The sequence below is a fragment of the Panthera onca genome, chromosome D2, assembly GCF_046562875.1.
Source record: "Panthera onca isolate mPanOnc1 chromosome D2, mPanOnc1 haplotype 2, whole genome shotgun sequence".
Lineage (NCBI taxonomy): Eukaryota > Metazoa > Chordata > Mammalia > Carnivora > Felidae > Panthera > Panthera onca.
This window is the reverse complement of record NC_138349.1, coordinates 26,209,466-26,226,707: the sequence shown is the minus strand read 5'-3', so window position 1 is coordinate 26,226,707 and position 17,242 is coordinate 26,209,466. Positions and strand designations below refer to the sequence as shown.

General features: G+C 50.9%; 1 protein-coding gene across 2 annotated transcripts; it reads right to left on the bottom strand.

Moving 5' to 3' along the window:
• Nucleotides 1–2,884: 2,884 nt before the first annotated feature.
• CALHM3 (calcium homeostasis modulator 3) lies at nt 2,885–10,060 on the bottom strand. Of its 2 annotated transcripts, XM_060641046.3 has the most exons (4): nt 9,957–10,060; nt 8,635–9,054; nt 6,836–7,091; nt 2,885–3,939 (listed from the first exon to the last, which is right to left on the bottom strand). In XM_060641046.3, exons 2-4 carry the CDS (start codon nt 8,919–8,921, stop codon nt 3,439–3,441), a joined length of 1,044 nt encoding a protein of 347 aa, XP_060497029.2. In that variant the 5' UTR covers nt 8,922–9,054; nt 9,957–10,060; the 3' UTR covers nt 2,885–3,438. The 2 variants fall into 2 exon arrangements, with proteins under 2 accessions (XP_060497029.2, XP_081646594.1); XM_081790468.1 differs by lacking the exon at nt 9,957–10,060 and having other exon boundaries at nt 8,635–9,165.
• Between the last annotated feature and the right edge of the window lie 7,182 nt (nt 10,061–17,242).

The following is a 17,242-nucleotide window of genomic DNA, read 5'->3' as shown; positions in this document are numbered from 1 at the left end:
CAGCAGAAAACTCCCTTACCTTCTGTGAGACCCTGGAAAGTGGCAGCATGTTAGTGTGGACATGCTTTACTCTCCTTGTACTTTGGGGTCCTGGTGCCCTTCCCTACACATGGGTGCTGAACCTCCCTCCTGTATCAGTATCCTAAAACAGGCAGGCCCCAAACCTCCCACCTGTTCTTTATAACCCTGGGGGCGTGGGGGGCACATGCCCAGGGATTTACAGGAATCTTACAGAAACCCACCCATCTCTTCACCAGGACACCTCCCTGGGTGAGAAGCCTTCTGTCCTGAACAGTTACCAAGACCCAATGATTTTCCCTCAGTCCTCCCACTCCTGGGTCTGTCTGAAGCTCAGAATTTATTGCTTCTCCTCCCCCCGTCTTGGAATTCATGCCTCCCTGGCATCCTTCTGGACTCTTCGCCCATGATTGTTCCTCTTTCTCCTCCAAAGCTCTACAGGTCTTGGTCCTTCCTCTTCTCACTTAAGCCTCTCTCTTGCTGGGCCTCCCCATTCCTGCAGCTTCAAACATCACTGCCATGTCCTTCCTCCTGACCTTGCTTTTGTACACACTTGCCTTTCATGTCCAGTTACCTGCAGGGTCAAGCCAAAGTCCTGGCCTAAACCTCCTGCCATCTTCCCCTTCTCGCGCAGAACTGCAGCTGTCCAGGCCCAGTGCACACTTCTAGTACATTTCTGCCTTGCCCCGCTGGCCACTGTGTCTCCCAGAAGAGAGGCCCTATGTATAGGGTGTGGTCAGGAGGGCTATCACCAAGAGTTGGCTGGGGCTTGGGGAATGAGCTTGGGCGCCCATGACGGCTGCTGTCCTGGGAGGCGAGGGTCTTCAGGAGCAGGCGGGAGGCTTCCAGCCGTGTCCTTCACTCCCTGGTGGGGTGGCACACACTGCTCCAGGCATCTCCCTCTCAGGGGATGTGAGCAAATGGTGGACGGACAACGACAAAGAGGTTTGGGCTGGAAAGCACAGCATTTGGGGACCTCAGAGGGCAGGGACACATTTGAGGACTGTCCAGCGCTGATCCAGAGATTCTGTCACTGGATGCAGGGCTCAGGGAGCAACTCTTGGTGGGGCTCACTGGAAGCGGGCTCCTCAGCCCCCCGCCCAGTCCTTCATTTTTGCCAGGTTGGACTGCACACTGCTCCATTTGCTTGTTTGCTCCCTAGCTTGTGTCATAGCTCCTTTCCAGACTGGAAGCGCCATTAAGATAGAACCCTGCCTCTCCGTGCGTCCTGCTCTCTGGCACTCTAGGTATTCCATCAATGTTTGTTGAATGAATAAATGAAACATATGCTGCCCCTTTCCCAGTTCTTTGCCTTTGTTCTTGCTGTTTCCTCCCTGTAGGTGCCCTGCGGCCCCACTCCCGTCTCTGGCTCCACTTGTCAGAACCCTCCCTCTCCTTCCAGACCCATTCAAATGAAGCCTTCCCTGATCCCCCAGCTTGGAGCCATTCTTCTCCATGCTAAATCTCTGTGGCACATGGCTTGCCTCTGTCATATCACTTATGTCTTTTGCTTTGGATTATAATTATTCCTGTACCCGTTTCTGTCCCCCTATTAGACAGTGAGCTCCTTGAGGGCAGGGCATATCATCTGTGTATTTTCTCTTCCCTATTCCCTGACACAATGCTATCTAGGCAGTAGGTGTTCTGTAAGTGCATAGTGTAAGAAGGCAGGGGTATTGATTACAGTCAGTGGCTTTTTACTGTGCCAAATGCTGCTTCCTTGCAGCCCAAAGTGGGGTCCCTGAGCCCGCTTACCCGAGCTGAGAGCTCACTGTACTGACTGGGCCATCTCTAAGATCTCCCACCTTTCCTCCCCACCCAATCCCTGCTAACACTTTTGCTGAATCATGCTCCATTTCAAACATTTGCATGGCCTGACCACAGCATGGTAGATGGGGGTAGGCTGAGCTGCAGGGATTGTCTGGTCATACGAGTCTCTTGGCAAGAGCCCAGGAAAACAGAGATTGCCTGATACGGAGGGGGCTGGGCTCCAGGGAGCATCCAGGGGCCCCTGCACGGCCCCCCAGGCCCTGAGACCAGAAAAGCATGGGGTGAACCCAGGTTTGCATGTCTGTGGTCACCATCTGTGCTGATGGAGGCATTAGCAGGATGTGTATGTATGTGTGAATGAGTGAGTGAGTGCGTGCATGTGCTTGTGTGTGAGTGTGTGTGTGTGTGTGTGTGTGTGTGCGCGAGCGCGCAATGAATGAGTCATCAGGGAGGGGCAGAAGCCCAGAGGAGCTCACAGGCTAGATCTTCCCCAATCTTTCCTGTTTGGGCCGCCAGAGACTGAGTGGCACTTCTAGCAAGATTTAACCCTGGTGTTTCAAGGGTTTTCCTTCCCAGCCAGACTCCATACTCAAACTTAGGGCAGAAGTTCTTAAACATTGCAACTTAATCGAATCACCTGGGGTGCATGTTCAGCGTGGGGGTGTCTGGGTCCACCCCCGCCCTGATTTTCAGATCTGGTCCATATACCACACATCTGGAGCTTGCTAGTGCTTACTCAGACAAACTTGGTGGAAGCTGCAGGAAACCCAGCCAGAGCGCTGAAAACAAACACACAAACTATTTAGAGGGTCGAGGAATACAGCAGCTTAGACTCTATGTAGCAGCCAGACTTCTGGGATAAAATTCCAGCCCCTACATGGATGGCCTCAGGCAACTCAACCTCTTTAGGCCTCAGTTTTCTCCTCTAAAATGGGGCTAATAATCTTCCTACTTCATTAGGTTATCATGAGTATTAAATGAGCTGTAGATGTAAGAACAACGCCTGCCATGTAGTACCATTTAAGCATGTTAGATGTTATTATATTATTATTATTATTATTATTATCTTTTAATGCTTGTTCATTTTTGAGAGAGAGATAGAGAACAAGCAGGGGAGGGGCAGAGAGAGAGGGAGACACAGAATCTGAAGCAGGGTCTGATGCAGGGCTCGAACTCACTAACCGTGAGATCATGACCTGAGCTAAAGTCGGACGCTTAACTGACTGAGCCACCCAGGCGCCCCAATGTTATTATTATTTTTAAATTTAGGATCTGGACATCTAGGACCCAGAATTCATGGCAGATCTATTTAGACTCTTGCTACTTAGCTCTATTAGGCTCTTGCTAGTTCACACGTGTCGGTGTGGCCTGGCAGCAAGATAGAAATGCAATCTCAGACCCAGCTCTGGATGCACTGAATCAGAATCTGCATTTAACAAGAGCCCAGGTGAACAGTGAGCTCACTGAAGTTTGTGAACACTGCTTTGGAGCACATGGGAGGCCACACCCTGAAACTAGGCTAGAGATTGGGCTATTTGGGGGAAGGAGGCCAGCAAGGGTTAGGTTGCCCTGCTTGGGGTCAGCACCGCCTGGAAATCCCCCAGACCGTTTTCAGTGCGGGCATTTCACGAGGGGACACTGCTGGGGTCCCTACACGCCGGTGTGCTGGGACAGCCTGGTGCCTGGGGCCACCGTGAGGGCGCGGTGGTTGAGCCCTCCCCTCCCCCCCCAGATCCCAGGGGATGCCAGGAGGTCGAGTGGCGGTTTGCTGGAGTACCAGGTGCTCAGGAGGCGGTCCACCTGCTCCCGGCTGCAAACGGCACGCAGGTGGGCCTTCCCGCTTCCGCCGCCGTCCAGGCCATCGCGGGGCCCGGGCGTCTCGGGGGGCTCGGGGTCCCTGTCCGCGGTGTCCCGGCGCAGCCCCCGTGCCCGCATCTCGCTCTGCATGTTGGCAAAGAAGTGCAGCACGCAGCGGTGCGCGAAGTCCCGCGCATGCTCACAGCACGTCTCGTCGAAGAGCTTCTGCTCCAGGTCCACGTAGTTGCTCCAGTATCTGCGCTGCAGGAAGACCGTCTGATCGAAGCAGGGCCTCAGGCAGCGGCCCAGGAAAGCCAGGATGATCAGCAGCAGGGTGATACTCCAGCCGATGGCCTGGAGGGGAGGGGCGAGGGGAGGGGCACCAGGTTGGGCGAAGAGAGGCCAGGTGCTATACAGTGTGGCAAGGGTGTTCCAAAGTCTCTCCCTTTACTTACCCCCCATCTCTCCCCAAATCTGTCCGTGTTCCCATTTAGTCATCCGTCCTTCCAACCACCTCCACCCGTCCTCGCTTTCATTCGATCTCATTCTTGTGTCCATCCGTCTGTCCAACTATTTCTCTACCCATCCATCCAGTCATCGATCTCTTACTTGGCTATGTACCTGTCAGCTTCCCATCCAGCCATCCTTGCGACTGTCCTTCCATCTGTGCGTCATACGTCCTCCTGCCCATCCATTCATGTTCCCGTACTCTCATCCTTTCTTCTGTTTGTCTATCCACCCTCCCACCGTTCATCCTCCAAACGTTCCTCTGGAAGGAAGCCAGAATACGTCACCCCAACATATGCCTCTTTGACACAAAAAGTATCTTGAACGAAGACAATTAAGAAGCAGCAACATAGGAACAGTTCTCTAGACCCTTCTCTTTTCTGCCTAAAGGCAGGAAATACATTCTCCTTTTACTGGGAGACAACTCTTATCAGCCCGGAGACAGCACCAGAGGAATCTGCCAACAAACCTTACTCCATTAGTTTCCTCATGTGTTTACTTTCCCACAGTTTCCGCCCTTGGAGACTAACGTGGCTCTCCTTTGTCCTGCCATTGCTCTGCAAAGGTATTGCTCTTTGTTGAAGATGCTAGATAAGTTGAAGTTCTAAGCCACCACTTTGAGTTACTCTTTCTTTGTTTTAGGTTTCTTCCACGTGATGTGCACTGCACAGATTAATAAATTGTGTTTTCCTTCTGTTAATTTGTCTTTTGATAGAGTGTCAGTTGAAAACCTAAGATGGGTGGAGGCAAAATTTTGCCTCCCTTACATTCCCATCAATCCATCCATCCACCCACCCACCATCCATCCATCCATCCACCCACCCACCATCCATCCATCCATCCACCCACCCACCCACCATCCATCCATCAACCCACCATCCTTCCATCCACCATCCATCCATCCATCCACCCACCCACCCACCATCCATCCATCAACCCACCATCCTTCCATCCACCATCCATCCATCCATCCATCCATCATCCTTTTGTTTTTTGATCCAGTCCTTCATCAGTCCTCACACATGCTTATCCATCGCATCTATGCAGCCATCCATCCTATATTTTGGGAGAGGCACTGGGGACCCAGTCTTTGCTCTCATAGAATGCACACTTGTGGAGGAAACAATGAAATTGGTGATAGATTGGCTGAATGCCATGTTCTGGGATGTATAGGAGGTCATGGGAATACAGAGGAGGGAAACCCAACCTGAACTTGAGGGCTTAGGGAATAGTGAGATTGAGGCTGAGATGTGAAGGATGAGTAAATTTATATAGGATATGAACAGGGAGCAGTGTTCTAGGACAAGTGTGAGGAAAATTTGAAGAGTTCCTTGAGTCTGGATCCCACACTGGCCTGGCACCTCTCCCTCCTCTCTGCCTGCCGAAAGCTTTAGTCTCTCCAAGGCCTCACTTAAGACACACAGAGAAACTGTGTGCTCCTGGGACAGGCAGAGAAATCACTCCTCTAAGCCACAAAGACATATTTGAGTCCTTATCATTTGTGGATGTGGTTTACACAGCTCTCTTATTTGACCTCTCTCAGGATCCTCCCTTCCACCTACCAGTTTAAAATAGTCGTGTGAGTGTTTTACACACAAGGAACATTTAATGTGCCTGATAGCCTACATCTGAGTCAGGACTCAAACCCTGGTCTGATTGCAAGTTCTACACTCTTTCCTGTGAACTAGCAAGAGCCCAGAGAATTTAAGCCTGCAGGGCCCATCCACGTGGAGGGGACTGAATCAACTATAGGGGAGACTATAGTTTAGTACTCCCGGAGGGGGAGTAATGTGGCTAAGGTAGAGTCTGACCCTGGATCAAATGTGTCCTGAGTACTGGTCCCCTCTCCATCATGCATTGACCTGCATTTGCCATGAGTCTGCCTTGGTTCTCACAAAGGGCTTGTTTGTGTTTTTATTCCCTGTAGCCCCAGTGATGCATTGTATGTCGTGGGTTCGTGTAAACGCTTTTGGGGGGAACACAGCCCAACTGGGGCTCTGGGAGAGGTGGTGGTGGAATCTGGAGTCTGGGCTAGGGGTGGGACTGGGGTCTGCCTCCAGGGTGAAGGAGTGGGTGCCAGTGTGGGGAACCAGGCATCTGGGGGAGGGCCTGCATTGCAGGGAGGTGGTTCAGAGGTGTGACGACACTTCAGATCCCTGCCCTGCCTCTTAGGAGCCGTGCGGCTTGGACCTGTGAACTAAACTCCCAGAAGCTTAGTTTCCTCATCTGTGAAACGGGATGATAAGGATTGCACCCGCCTCATAGGGTTGTTCTGAGAATTAAGTGAACTAATGCACATGACATACTTAACACGGTGCCTGACACATAAGTGCTCAATAAATGGTGATTAGTATTATTTCTGAGGGGTGGGAAGAATGTGTGTATGGGGTGGGAAGAACGTGTGTAAAAGGGTGGGGGTGGGGCAGGGCAGAGCAGTGTATCTCCAGTGCTTTCCTGTCATCTAGACTCCTGGGGATGGAACTAGCTGACTCCTGGAGGGTATGGGAACCTGGTGTCTGCCCTGGGGTGAGTTGGCATTGAAGGCAAAGTGCCCACTTCTTAAGGCCCAACAGTGTCCTGTATGTGGATCACGCTCCTAATCCTTCTGGGGACCACCTGCTCCTTAGTTGTGTTTCTAGCAGTGGGGAGGGGCCACAGGAAACCATTTGTACCTCCTCACCCCACAGCCCTCCGAACCAATGCGGGATATTTTCTGGGGCTGGGAGAGAACCACCCGAATTACCTGTGACAGGCATCGTAGGTAGCGAGACACTGCCTTTCTCGCGGGGCTGTCCCTGACCAGCTCATCCTCCTTGCAGGGCACCTTGGCCAGGAAAAGCTGCACCTGGCTGGGGGTCATGTTGGCAAAGTCCAGAAACTTTTCGGGGTCCACGGAGCTGCTGAAGGCACACACGAAGCACTTCCCGTCGAGGAGGGCCAGGAGGATCCAGACAAGGGGGGCAGCCAGCGCTCGCTGCAGCACAGAGGAGCACATATACCTAGGGACAGAGGAAGGGAGGGGTCGCAGAGGCAGCTGGAACTCAGCTGCAGCAGGAAGGCTACAGGAGAGATGCCAGGATGGACTTCCCAGGAGGGCTGGGAAATGCCAGCTGAGGTTACATCAAAGAAATGGCTGCAGCTCCCCCTGCAGAGGTCCCAGCAGCAGAGGGCAGGGAGGAAGGAGGGCTGGGGCCCCGGGAGGTCAGGAAAGTCCCGACCAGCAGTCCTGGGACTGGAACGCTGGGAAGCTCTTATGCCTCCTACTCTAGGCCTTGTAGCAGGCTCTGTTGGTGCCCTGCCCTTGCCGGAGGCACTAACATCTTTAGTGAGTAGTTCCTTTCCTCTGGTGTCTGATCTCGACTACCTTCCAGGCTCTGCCGAAGGGCTTCGGAGGAGTCTCTGCTTCCAGAGCGGAAAGCTGAAAGCCAGGAGAGTTAACAACCCCAACCAACCTTCAAGCCACAGGGACAGGCCTGGTGGGTAAAGACCTAGACTCTCAGCGGGACAATTCTGAGGTGTGTTCTACCTGTGTTCTCAGAAGCTCCCCAGAAGGAATGACCCCAGTTGCCCACTCATTACCACACTCTCCCCAGAGCTGCTTTTGTGGGGGAGTCTAAAGTAAGACAGCCCTACCCAATAACGCTTCCAGAGGCAGCGCCTCGCACACCTCCCTCCAGGTCCAGAAGCCCACCCTCTCACTGTCCCCAAAGGGTCTCTTCTGCCCTTCCGCCCTTCGGGAGGTTGCGTGTGGGTCACAGGACAAGAGCCCAGTAGAGCTGTATTCACTGGGTCCTGGAGGAAAAGGCAAAGGGCACAGCTATGCGTATGACCCTCCCCGCGTGGCAGAATCACCGGGAGCACGGATCCCCGGGCACCCCGAAGCAGGGGCCCCTGTGCACAGCAGGCAGGTGCTGTCTCTGACTTGGACTGTATACAAAGCATGAAATGACATGTGCTGGGCTGTGTATATGTGGGCATGGCCTACCCAGCAGGGAATTATAAATACATCGTAGATAAGGGTGGCTCTGGCGTTTTCTGGGGGCGGTGTGGTCAGAAGGTAGAACTGAGTACTTGTTACGGACTTCCATTGACGGGTTTCGATATACGGCACCAAGCAGGTGTGAGGCTTTGAGGACACCGCGGTATAACAGGTGAGGTCCTTGCCCCCAGAGGACTTACAGGAGACGGAATGCAGCCTTGCAGCCGGTCACGCCTCCTACCACATGTGAGCACTGGCTGTGCGTGTCACGAGATGGCCCTTCACGTATGTGCGGAGTTGTAACTCGTGGCCAGAGAACAGACGTGACCTGGGCAATTCTTAGGAATCCTGCACTGGCCGTAGAAGGGCGACAAATGACAGGAACGGAAACATCCGTTTCCACACCGGAAACTGGCTAGTGAGTCTCTGTGGGTTGATGTTTCCCTGCTTGGGGGTGGGTTGGGGAGCCAGGAGGATCATCAGGCTTGGGGAGTCACCGGTAGCGTCTGAGTGGGGAGACCCCTGACCGTGCCCAGGGGTAGCTGGGTGGTGTGGGACCGTACCTGATGATGCCAGGGTCCTTCCTCCGGTGCCCCACAGGCCGGCACCACTCCTCAACCATCACCACGGACTGCCGGTTGGCAAGGAGGCCACAGAAGAAAAGGGCAAGTGGGGGTGTCAGCAGCAGGCCCAGGCCATAGAGGGCATTGTAGCGTGCCAGGCAGGGGCAATTGAAGTCGAAGGAGGAGTACAGCTTGACGGTGACCGCGGCCAGCAGCAGGCAGATGCCATTCATCACTGACTCTGAGCTGGACTGGAAGTGCTGGAAGAGCACACGGAACTTTTCCATGGCTCTGGCCTGGGGATGGTGGGCAGCCGTGGGTCGGGGGGTAGCAGCGAGGCTTCGGCCACCTTCCTGGCCAAACCCAGGCCACTCTAGGGGCAAGCCTGAGGTGCAGAGGAGGGTCTTCTCTTCCAAAGGCCTGAGGGGACAAGGAGGGGGTGACGTTCAGCCCCCAGCCCAGCCTCTGGTGTCCCTCCAAAGACGCCAAAGATGTGAGGCAGTCGCAGGCTCTCTCCGCAAAGCGCCACCCCCCCCAGCTCCAGTCCCGGCTGTGCCCCAGTGCCACTCCCCTCCACTCTGGAGGGAAGTCACTGCCAGCTCAAAGCACCCTTAGGCAAATGTTCCCCGCCTGTCACTCCACCCTCCCCTGCCCATTCCTTCCTCTCTTCAGGGTTTGGATACTAAGCCTGACAGCTGGTGGGGCTTTGTGTGGGGGACAGGCAAATTCTGGGCGTGGTAAGGCAACAGTGCCGATGAGGCCAATTATATTTTCCAGACTTAGTCAAAAACACGATTGGGCTCCGCTGAGTCCAGGTAGATTTCATGTTGGCTTTCACTCTGGGAGGAGCCAGGGGGCACCTCACCCTGCCTGAAGACTGACTGGAAGAGAAGACCCTTGAGAAGAGCCCAAACCGTGTTTTAACGTTTGCTGGGTTAGGGCTTGTGGAAGGGGAAGGCCTTCCTGGCAGAGGGTCCCGTATGGGCAAAGGCATGGAGGTGAGAAGCAGCCTGGTGTGGGCCAGCAGTGTGGGGTTGCTGGACTGTGGCATCAGACAGGAGGTGTCATGAGAGGGGATTGGAGGAGTCAGTGGATGCCTGCCACCTTCTTTTCCATTTTATTCCACTGTCCCCAGGTCTGGCACCCGACCGGCCCAGGTATCTCTAAAGCACAGCTTCTCCTACATCACTCACCTGCTCAAGTGTGACCAGGGGCTCCCTCAGCTTCCTTAGCTTGGCATTCAAGGCCCTCCTAATTGTACCCAGATGTGCCTTCCTACCTCCACATCCTCCCCACCCAACACCCTTGCCCCTTCCTCCCACCTGCTCTTCAAGAGGCAGCTCAAACGCAGCCTGGTCACCAAGCCCCGCCCCTGGTGACCTCAGCCCTGTGGGAGCCTCTACCTCCCCTCTGGCCCCTGAACGGCTGCCTCGGCCTGTTATTGATCTTCCTCAGGGGTGGGGTGTGGATCTCCCAATCAGGGCAGGGATCTGGACTACAGCTGGTTCTCTGCAGCGTCTAGCACGGTGCTGTGTGCATAGCCAGTGACAGCAAGTGTTTGTTCTCTGGGATAGTGATTCCCAGAAGCTCTCATTTCATCTCAGGCTCTGTCATCTCTGCTGGCCACTTGGCCTGCACCTGCCTCCCTGTTTGCTCCTAGGAAGCCAGTGAGTAGAATGTGGGTCCTGCCCTAATCTCTGTCTCTCTCCCTTTCTTTCTCTGTCTCTCATTCTGTCTCTGTCTCTCTCTGATTCTACCATAGTGTATGTGTGTGTGTGTGTGTGTGTGACTCTTTGTGTCCCTCTGTGTCTTTCTGGGGGTCTTTCTGTCTCTGTCTCTCACTGTTGCTGCCTCTTCTTTCTATCTTTCCCTTCTCCTTGCCTGCTGTCCACCCTGTAGCTGTCCTACTGACCCCCACTTCTGACATTGGCAGCCCAGCTTGGGGAGAGGAGCGAGGCTGTCAGAGGAGCCCATGGGTCTGTTCCTGGGGTCCCAGATCAGTGGTCCTTGGGCATGGAGCCTGGGCCAGGGTGGGTGAGGTGGCCAGACCCCAGCTACTCAGGCTTCTCCTCAATCTTCGTCTCTCTGGCTTCCTCACTCAGCCCAGGGTGACTTCTGAGATAAAGAAAAACCTTAGGGACTGGTTGGTCCTGATCCCACTGTGCCCTGCTCTGTCCAGCCTGGACCAGTTGTTCCCCCTGGGCTCCAAGTGATGGCCTTAGTCAAGTTCATACATCAGCTTTGTTGTCCTTTCCTCAGATCCAGGGTCCTCATGGTCATGAATGCAACTTTACGCCAACCTCGTAGGGCACGTGAGGTTAGTGTCCTTCTGTATCCTTCCTCAGAGACCCAGCCTAACCCTCCCGTCTCCATGGCGCTCACCCCAAGTACTGCAGCCGCACTCACCACCCTTGTTTCTTTTTCTTTTATTTTTTTTAAGTTTATTTATTTGAGAGAGAGGGACAGCGCAAGTGGGGAAGGGACAGAGAGAGGGAGGAAGAAAGAGAATCCCCAGCAAGCTCCACACTCAGTGCAGAGCCCGATGCAGGGCTCGAACTCATGCACCATGAGATTGTGACCTGAGCTAAAGTCAGCCATTTAACTGACTGAGCCACCCAGGCACCCCACCACCCTTGTTTCTATAGTCTCTAATAACTTCGAGAAAAAACTCCTTTTTTTTTCCTGATTAATCACAGCGTTCTGAAGCATTTAAAATTACGGAACATGAACGTGTCCCCATCACGGCAACCCCCAGAGAGACTCCTTGTCCCTGCGTTGGCGCATGTCCTTCCAGACTTGTTGCAGGGCCCACACGGACACGTGACAGCTGGGCTGCCTGGAATTCCTTGGGACAACCAGCGACCACTGTGAATCCACTACCGGGGGCCGCTCCTCCCTTGGGAGTGCCAGTACGGGCAGCTCAGGCCTCCGCCCGCTCGCTCGCTCGGAGGCACATCTCTCTCTGTCTCTTCTCTTGACACTCGTCCCATGGGTCTGCCGCTGTGTCTTGCCTTCAGTTCCCTGAAGGATAAGGGCCCGACTGTTTGAGGGACCCCCGGACCTGCAAAATAAATTTTGTGGGGGTCACTTAGCCTGTATTTTAAGCCAGACCGTCCCAAATGTGTCCTGCAAGTTTCATAACCATCTGTGCGGTCTGTATCTCTGATGAGGTAGCAACAGACAGAAAGCTGGGTCTCATTTATTATTTGTATTTTACATAATGAGTGTGTTAGTCTGGGTCCTATGAGACAGGATTACCTGTGGGAGGGAAAATGGGGAGGGAGCTGGAGGAGGTGGGAGGGCCATCACGGGCATGCAAGTGTGACCCTGAGTGCGAAACTTCTTTTTTTATATTAAATATAATTTAATTGGTTTGTCAGATTGGTTTCCACACGACACCCAGTGCTCATCCCAGCAGGTGCCCTCCTCAATGCCCATCACCCGCTTTCCCCTCTCCCCCACCTCCCATCAACCCTCAGTTTGTTCTCAGTATTTAAGAGTCTCTTATGGTTTGCCACCCTCCCTCTCTGTAACTTTTTCCCCCCTCCCTCCCCCATGGTCTTCTGTTAAGTTTCTCAAGAGCCACATATGAGTGAAAACATATGGTATCTGCTTTCTCTGCCTGACATTTCACTTAGCGTAATACCCTCCAGTTCCATCCACGTAGCTGCAAATGGCCAGATTTCATTCTTTCTCATTGCCACGTATTCCATTGTATATATAAACCACATCTTCTTTAACCATTTGTCAGCTGATGGACATTTAGGCTCTTTCCGTAATTTGGCTATTGTTGAGAGTGCTGCTATAAACATTGGGGTACAAGTGCCCCTATGCATCAGCACTCCTGTATCCCTTGGGTAAATTCCTAGCAGTGCTATTGCTGGGTCATAGGGTAGGTCTATTTCTAATTTTTTGAGGAAACTCCACACTGTTTTCCAGAGCGGCTGCACCAGTTTGCATTCCCCCAACAGTGCAAGAGGGTTCCCGTTTCTCCACATCCTCGCCAGTATCTATAGTCTCCTGATTTGTTCATTTTTGCCACTCTGACCGGCGTGAGGTGGTATCTCAGTGTGGTTTTGATTTGTATTTCCCTGATGAGGAGTGACGTTGAGCATCTTTTCATGTGTCTGTTGGCCATCTGGATGTCTTCTTTAGAGAAGTGTCTATTTGTGTCTTATGCCCACTTCTTCACTGGATTATTTGGGTTTTTTGGATGTGGAATTTGGAGAGTTCTTTATAGATTTTGGATACTAGCCCTTTGTCTGATATGTCATTTGCAAATATCTTTTCCCATTCCGTTGGTTGCCTGTTAGTTTTGTTGACTGTTTTCTTTGCAGCGCAGAAGATTTTTATCTTCATGAGGTCCCAATAGTTCATTTTTGCTTTTAATTCCCTTGCCTTTGGAGATATGTCAAGCAAGAAATTGCTGCAGCTGAGGTCAGATGTTTTTTTCCTGCTTTCTCCTCTAGGGTTTTGATGGCTTCCTGTCTCACATTCAGGTCCTTCATCCATTTTGAGTTAATTTTTGTGAATGGTGTAAGAAAGTGGTCTAGTTTCATTCTTCTGCATGTCGCTGTCCAGTTCTCCCAGCACCATGTGTTAAAGAGACTGTCTTTTTTCCATTGGATACTCATTCCTGCTTTGTCAAAGATTAGTTGGCCATACGTTTGTGAGTCCAATTCTGGGGTCTCCATCCTATTCCATTGGTCTAGACTGGTTCATTCTCCCGGGCTCCTAATGTAGCTGAGAACCATCCCCGCCACATTCTTCAGGTGGGTGCGGGTCCTGGAGAGGCTGGTTTTCTGTCAGAGGTCACACAGCCTGGTGGGGACAGAGCCAAGAAGGAAGCAGGGATCTCCTTCTGTACCTTCCAACTCTAATCACCTGCTGGGCTGCTCACCCTGAGGGCCCCCAGCCCCCTGTAACCTAGGGGCTCTCCGGAAAAGATCAAACAATCCTTCTGGGAGAACACCGCAAGAAACCGGGACAAGGTCTCCCCCAGGCCAACCTGTTCACAGATCCAACCTGAGAGGGGAGACAGAGCTCCCGAGTCAGCTCACCACAACTTAAAGAGATATTATCTCCCCGGGTATGAGTGTGACTTTGAGTTTTAAAAATTCTGCATTTTCTAAATATCTACTTTCATAATAATGATTTTAGAAATTTCCCAATAAAAATCATGAACTGTTTTCGTTGGAAATACTCAAAGGGTATTCAGAACAAGGGAAAAGGGTGAGAGAATCCCATTTTGTGGCTGGGAGCCCGGGTCTGCTGAAACAGGAGAGGCAGAAATATAGGGAAGAATTGGAGAGAGACTTACTTTACTCCATAGGGGCCCCTTGGTGGCTCAGTTGGTTAAGTGACTGACTCTTGATTTCAGCTCAGGTCACGATCTCACAGTTTGTGAGTTCGAGCCCCGCATCAGGCTCTGTGCTGACAGTGCAGAGCCTACTTGGGATTCTCTCTCCTCCTTCTCTCTCTGCCTCTCTCTGCCCCTCCTTAGCCCTTGCTCGCTCTTTCCGTCTCTAAATAAATAAATAAACAAAACATTTTGAAAAAAACCTGTAGACCTGCATGATAATGCCTTCACTCAGCTTTTCCTCCTTTTTTCTTTTTAAAAATATTTTTGGTATTTTTACTTTAGAGGGAGAGCACGAGCAGGGGAGAGGGGCAGAGGGAGACAGACAGACAGACAGACAGAATCTCAAGCAGACTCCACATTCAGCACAGAGCCTGACGTGCGGCTTGATCCCACAGCTCTGGGATCATGAGCTGAGCCAAAACCAAGAGTCGGATGCTCAATGTACTGAGCCACCCAGGTGCCCCAACCCAGCCTTTCTTTTATTTTTTAATTTTTTAATTTATTTTAATTTATTTTTTTATTTTTTCTTTTTTTTCAATATATGAAGTTTATTGTCAAATTGGTTTCCATACAACACCCAGTGCTCATCCCAAAAGGTGCCCTCCTCAATACCCATCACCCACCCTCCCTTCCCTCCCACCCCCCATCAGCCCTCAGTTTGTTCTCAGTTTTTAAGAGTCTCTTATGCTTTGGCTCTCTCCCACTCTAACCTCTTTTTTTTTTCTTCCTTCCTCTCCCCCATGGGTTTCTGTTAAGTTTCTCAGGATCCACATAAGAGTGAAACCATATGGTATCTGTCTTTCTCTGTATGGCTTATTTCACTTAGCATAACACTCTCCAGTTCCATCTATGTTGCTACAAAGGGCCATATTTCATTCTTTCTCATTGCCACATAGTACTCCATTGTGTATATAAACCACAATTTTTTTTATCCATTCATCAGTTGATGGACATTTAGGCTCTTTCCATAATTTGGCTATTGTTGAGAGTGCTGCTATAAACATTGGGGTACAAGTGCCCCTATGCATCAGTACTCCTGTATCCCTTGGGTAAATTCCTAGCAGTGCTATTGCTGGGTCATAGGGCAGGTCTATTTTTAATTTTTTGAGGAAACTCCACACTGTTTTCCAGAGCGCCAGCCTTTCTTTTAAACCCCTACACCACTCCAGGGGTCTATGACTCTGTTCTTCTGGGTCTTTTAATTCTGGGAAAATTTTTTCAATTCACATTTTCATTTTAATGATGGCTTAGGTCTTTTTAGCAGTTTTAATTTTTTTTTAACGTTTATTTATTTTTGAGACAGAGAGAGACAGAGCATGAATGGGGGAGGGTCAGAGAGAGAGGGAGACACAGAATCTGAAACAGGCTCCAGCCTCTGAGCAGTCAGCACAGAGCCCGACGCAGGGCTCGAACTCACCGACCGCGAGATCATGACCTGAGCTGAAGTCAGAAGTTCAACCGACTGAGCCACCCAGCTGCCCCTAGCAGTTTTAAACATGTGTTACTTTGCAATTGGGAGATCTTTATAGAACAAGTCTTGGTCTCTTTCTTGCCTGCTTTTTCTTGTATTAAGATCTTACAGATACATCTTGGGGGGGGGGTTCCCAGATTTTTTTGTCCTTTAACAGGAATCTGGATATCATTTGAGAAACATTGACTTTACCACTCTTGTAGTTCCTGTGACTGAGAGGGTTCTTGAAGTCTGGGTGCCCTTATCAGAGACACTGGGCGTATCTGGAGTGTGAGTGTGTGCGCACGTGCATACGAATGTGTCAGGGTGCACGTGTGCTTGTGGGTGCGTGTGTATACACACGTGTGCGTGGCATGCATGGGCAGCATGTGTGGATCAATGTGTGTCTTCAGAAATACAGGCGCCCCTCTGTTTCTTCTTTCTATAGTGAGTACACTCTCCCCTGAGGTTTCTCTTTCTCTTTCTCCTTCATGAGGAAGACACTGGATGCGTGTCCACTTATCTCTCAGGACAGGAGACCATTGTTCCCTCATGTCTAGCACAGCAGCGGTGTCCTTTCCATCTCCGGGAGCCCGGCTGCTCCCCCACCCTGGTGACAGAGGCCTCTGCGGGATCCTGCTGACGGGACCTTCTGGTGTGTCTCTGGCGGACCTGGGGGAAAGCCACGTGGCACTGACATGGGCTCCACTCTGGGGACCACATGGAGCCATGTGGCTCTTCAAGGGTCGGAAGGGCGGGGGGGGGGTGGGCATCTGACAAAAGACATTGGAAGAGCTGGCCGACCATTTGAGAAAATCTCAAACCGAATTCCCATCTCATTCTTTATACCAAAATCAGTTCCACATGGCTCAAAAACGTCAACATAAAAACTAAAATCGTAACAATTCTACAAGAAAATGTAGGCAAATGTATTCATTAGTAGAGGCCGGGCGCACCCTTTGCGAACAGAGCACAGAATTTAGTAGCTACGAGGAAAAGAGTGTTAATGGAGGCCTCAACTCCTGTGGGCAAAATACCAACAAACACAGGAAAAATATCAAACTGAAAAAAGGCATTTGCCAAACACAAGCCACACAAAGGCCTATGCTCCTTAATTTGCAGAGGGATCATATAAATCAGAAAAAGAGATGAACAATCCTATGGGAAAATGAGCAAACGATGTCAATGGGTTATTCACAGAAAAAGGAAAACAAGTGGCCACAATCCTGCAAAGATTCTCATTCTCACATATAAGTAAATGCAATCTAAACAACCAGGTACCTTTTTAAACTGGCCACGTAGTTGGAAACCAAAAGGTTGATACTATCTGATGTCAGTGAGGACTTCGGAAAATGGCTGCTTTCATACACTGATGATTAGAGTACAAGTTTTTAGGGGTTTTCTATGACAATTTGGCAATGTAGTTAAAGCAAAATTTAAATATACATGCCCTTGGACCTAACAATTACACTGGTCTGAATTTGCCCTATGGATAGATTTGCCAAGGTAAAGTAGAAATAGCCAAGATAAACGAACAGGATATTCATTGTAACTTTGTTTTGAATGGCAATAAAACTGGAAGCAACCAAAATTGCATCAACAGGGGACTGTTTTAGTAAATTATGTCACAGCCATAAAATGGTATTTATGCAGCTATTAGAAGAATGAAGCAAATCTACGTGTGTTCATATGAAAAGACCTTTCATAGATCGTAGGGTAGGTTAAAAAACCACAGTTTAGTATATTGTCCATAGTATAACCTCTTCTAAGTAAAAATAATATAAATATGTAAAAGT

Excerpts from the sequence above, each read along its gene's own strand:
- CALHM3 (XM_060641046.3), bottom strand. The coding sequence starts at position 8,921 with ATGGAAAAGTTCCGTGTGCTCTTCCAGCACTTCCAGTCCAGCTCAGAG. Across the intron at positions 7,092-8,634 it reads AAGGACCCTGGCATCATCAG|GTATATGTGCTCCTCTGTGC; the intron begins GTACGGTCCCAC and ends CTCTGTCCCTAG. Across the intron at positions 3,940-6,835 it reads ACCTACGATGCCTGTCACAG|GCCATCGGCTGGAGTATCAC; the intron begins GTAATTCGGGTG and ends CCTCCCCTCCAG.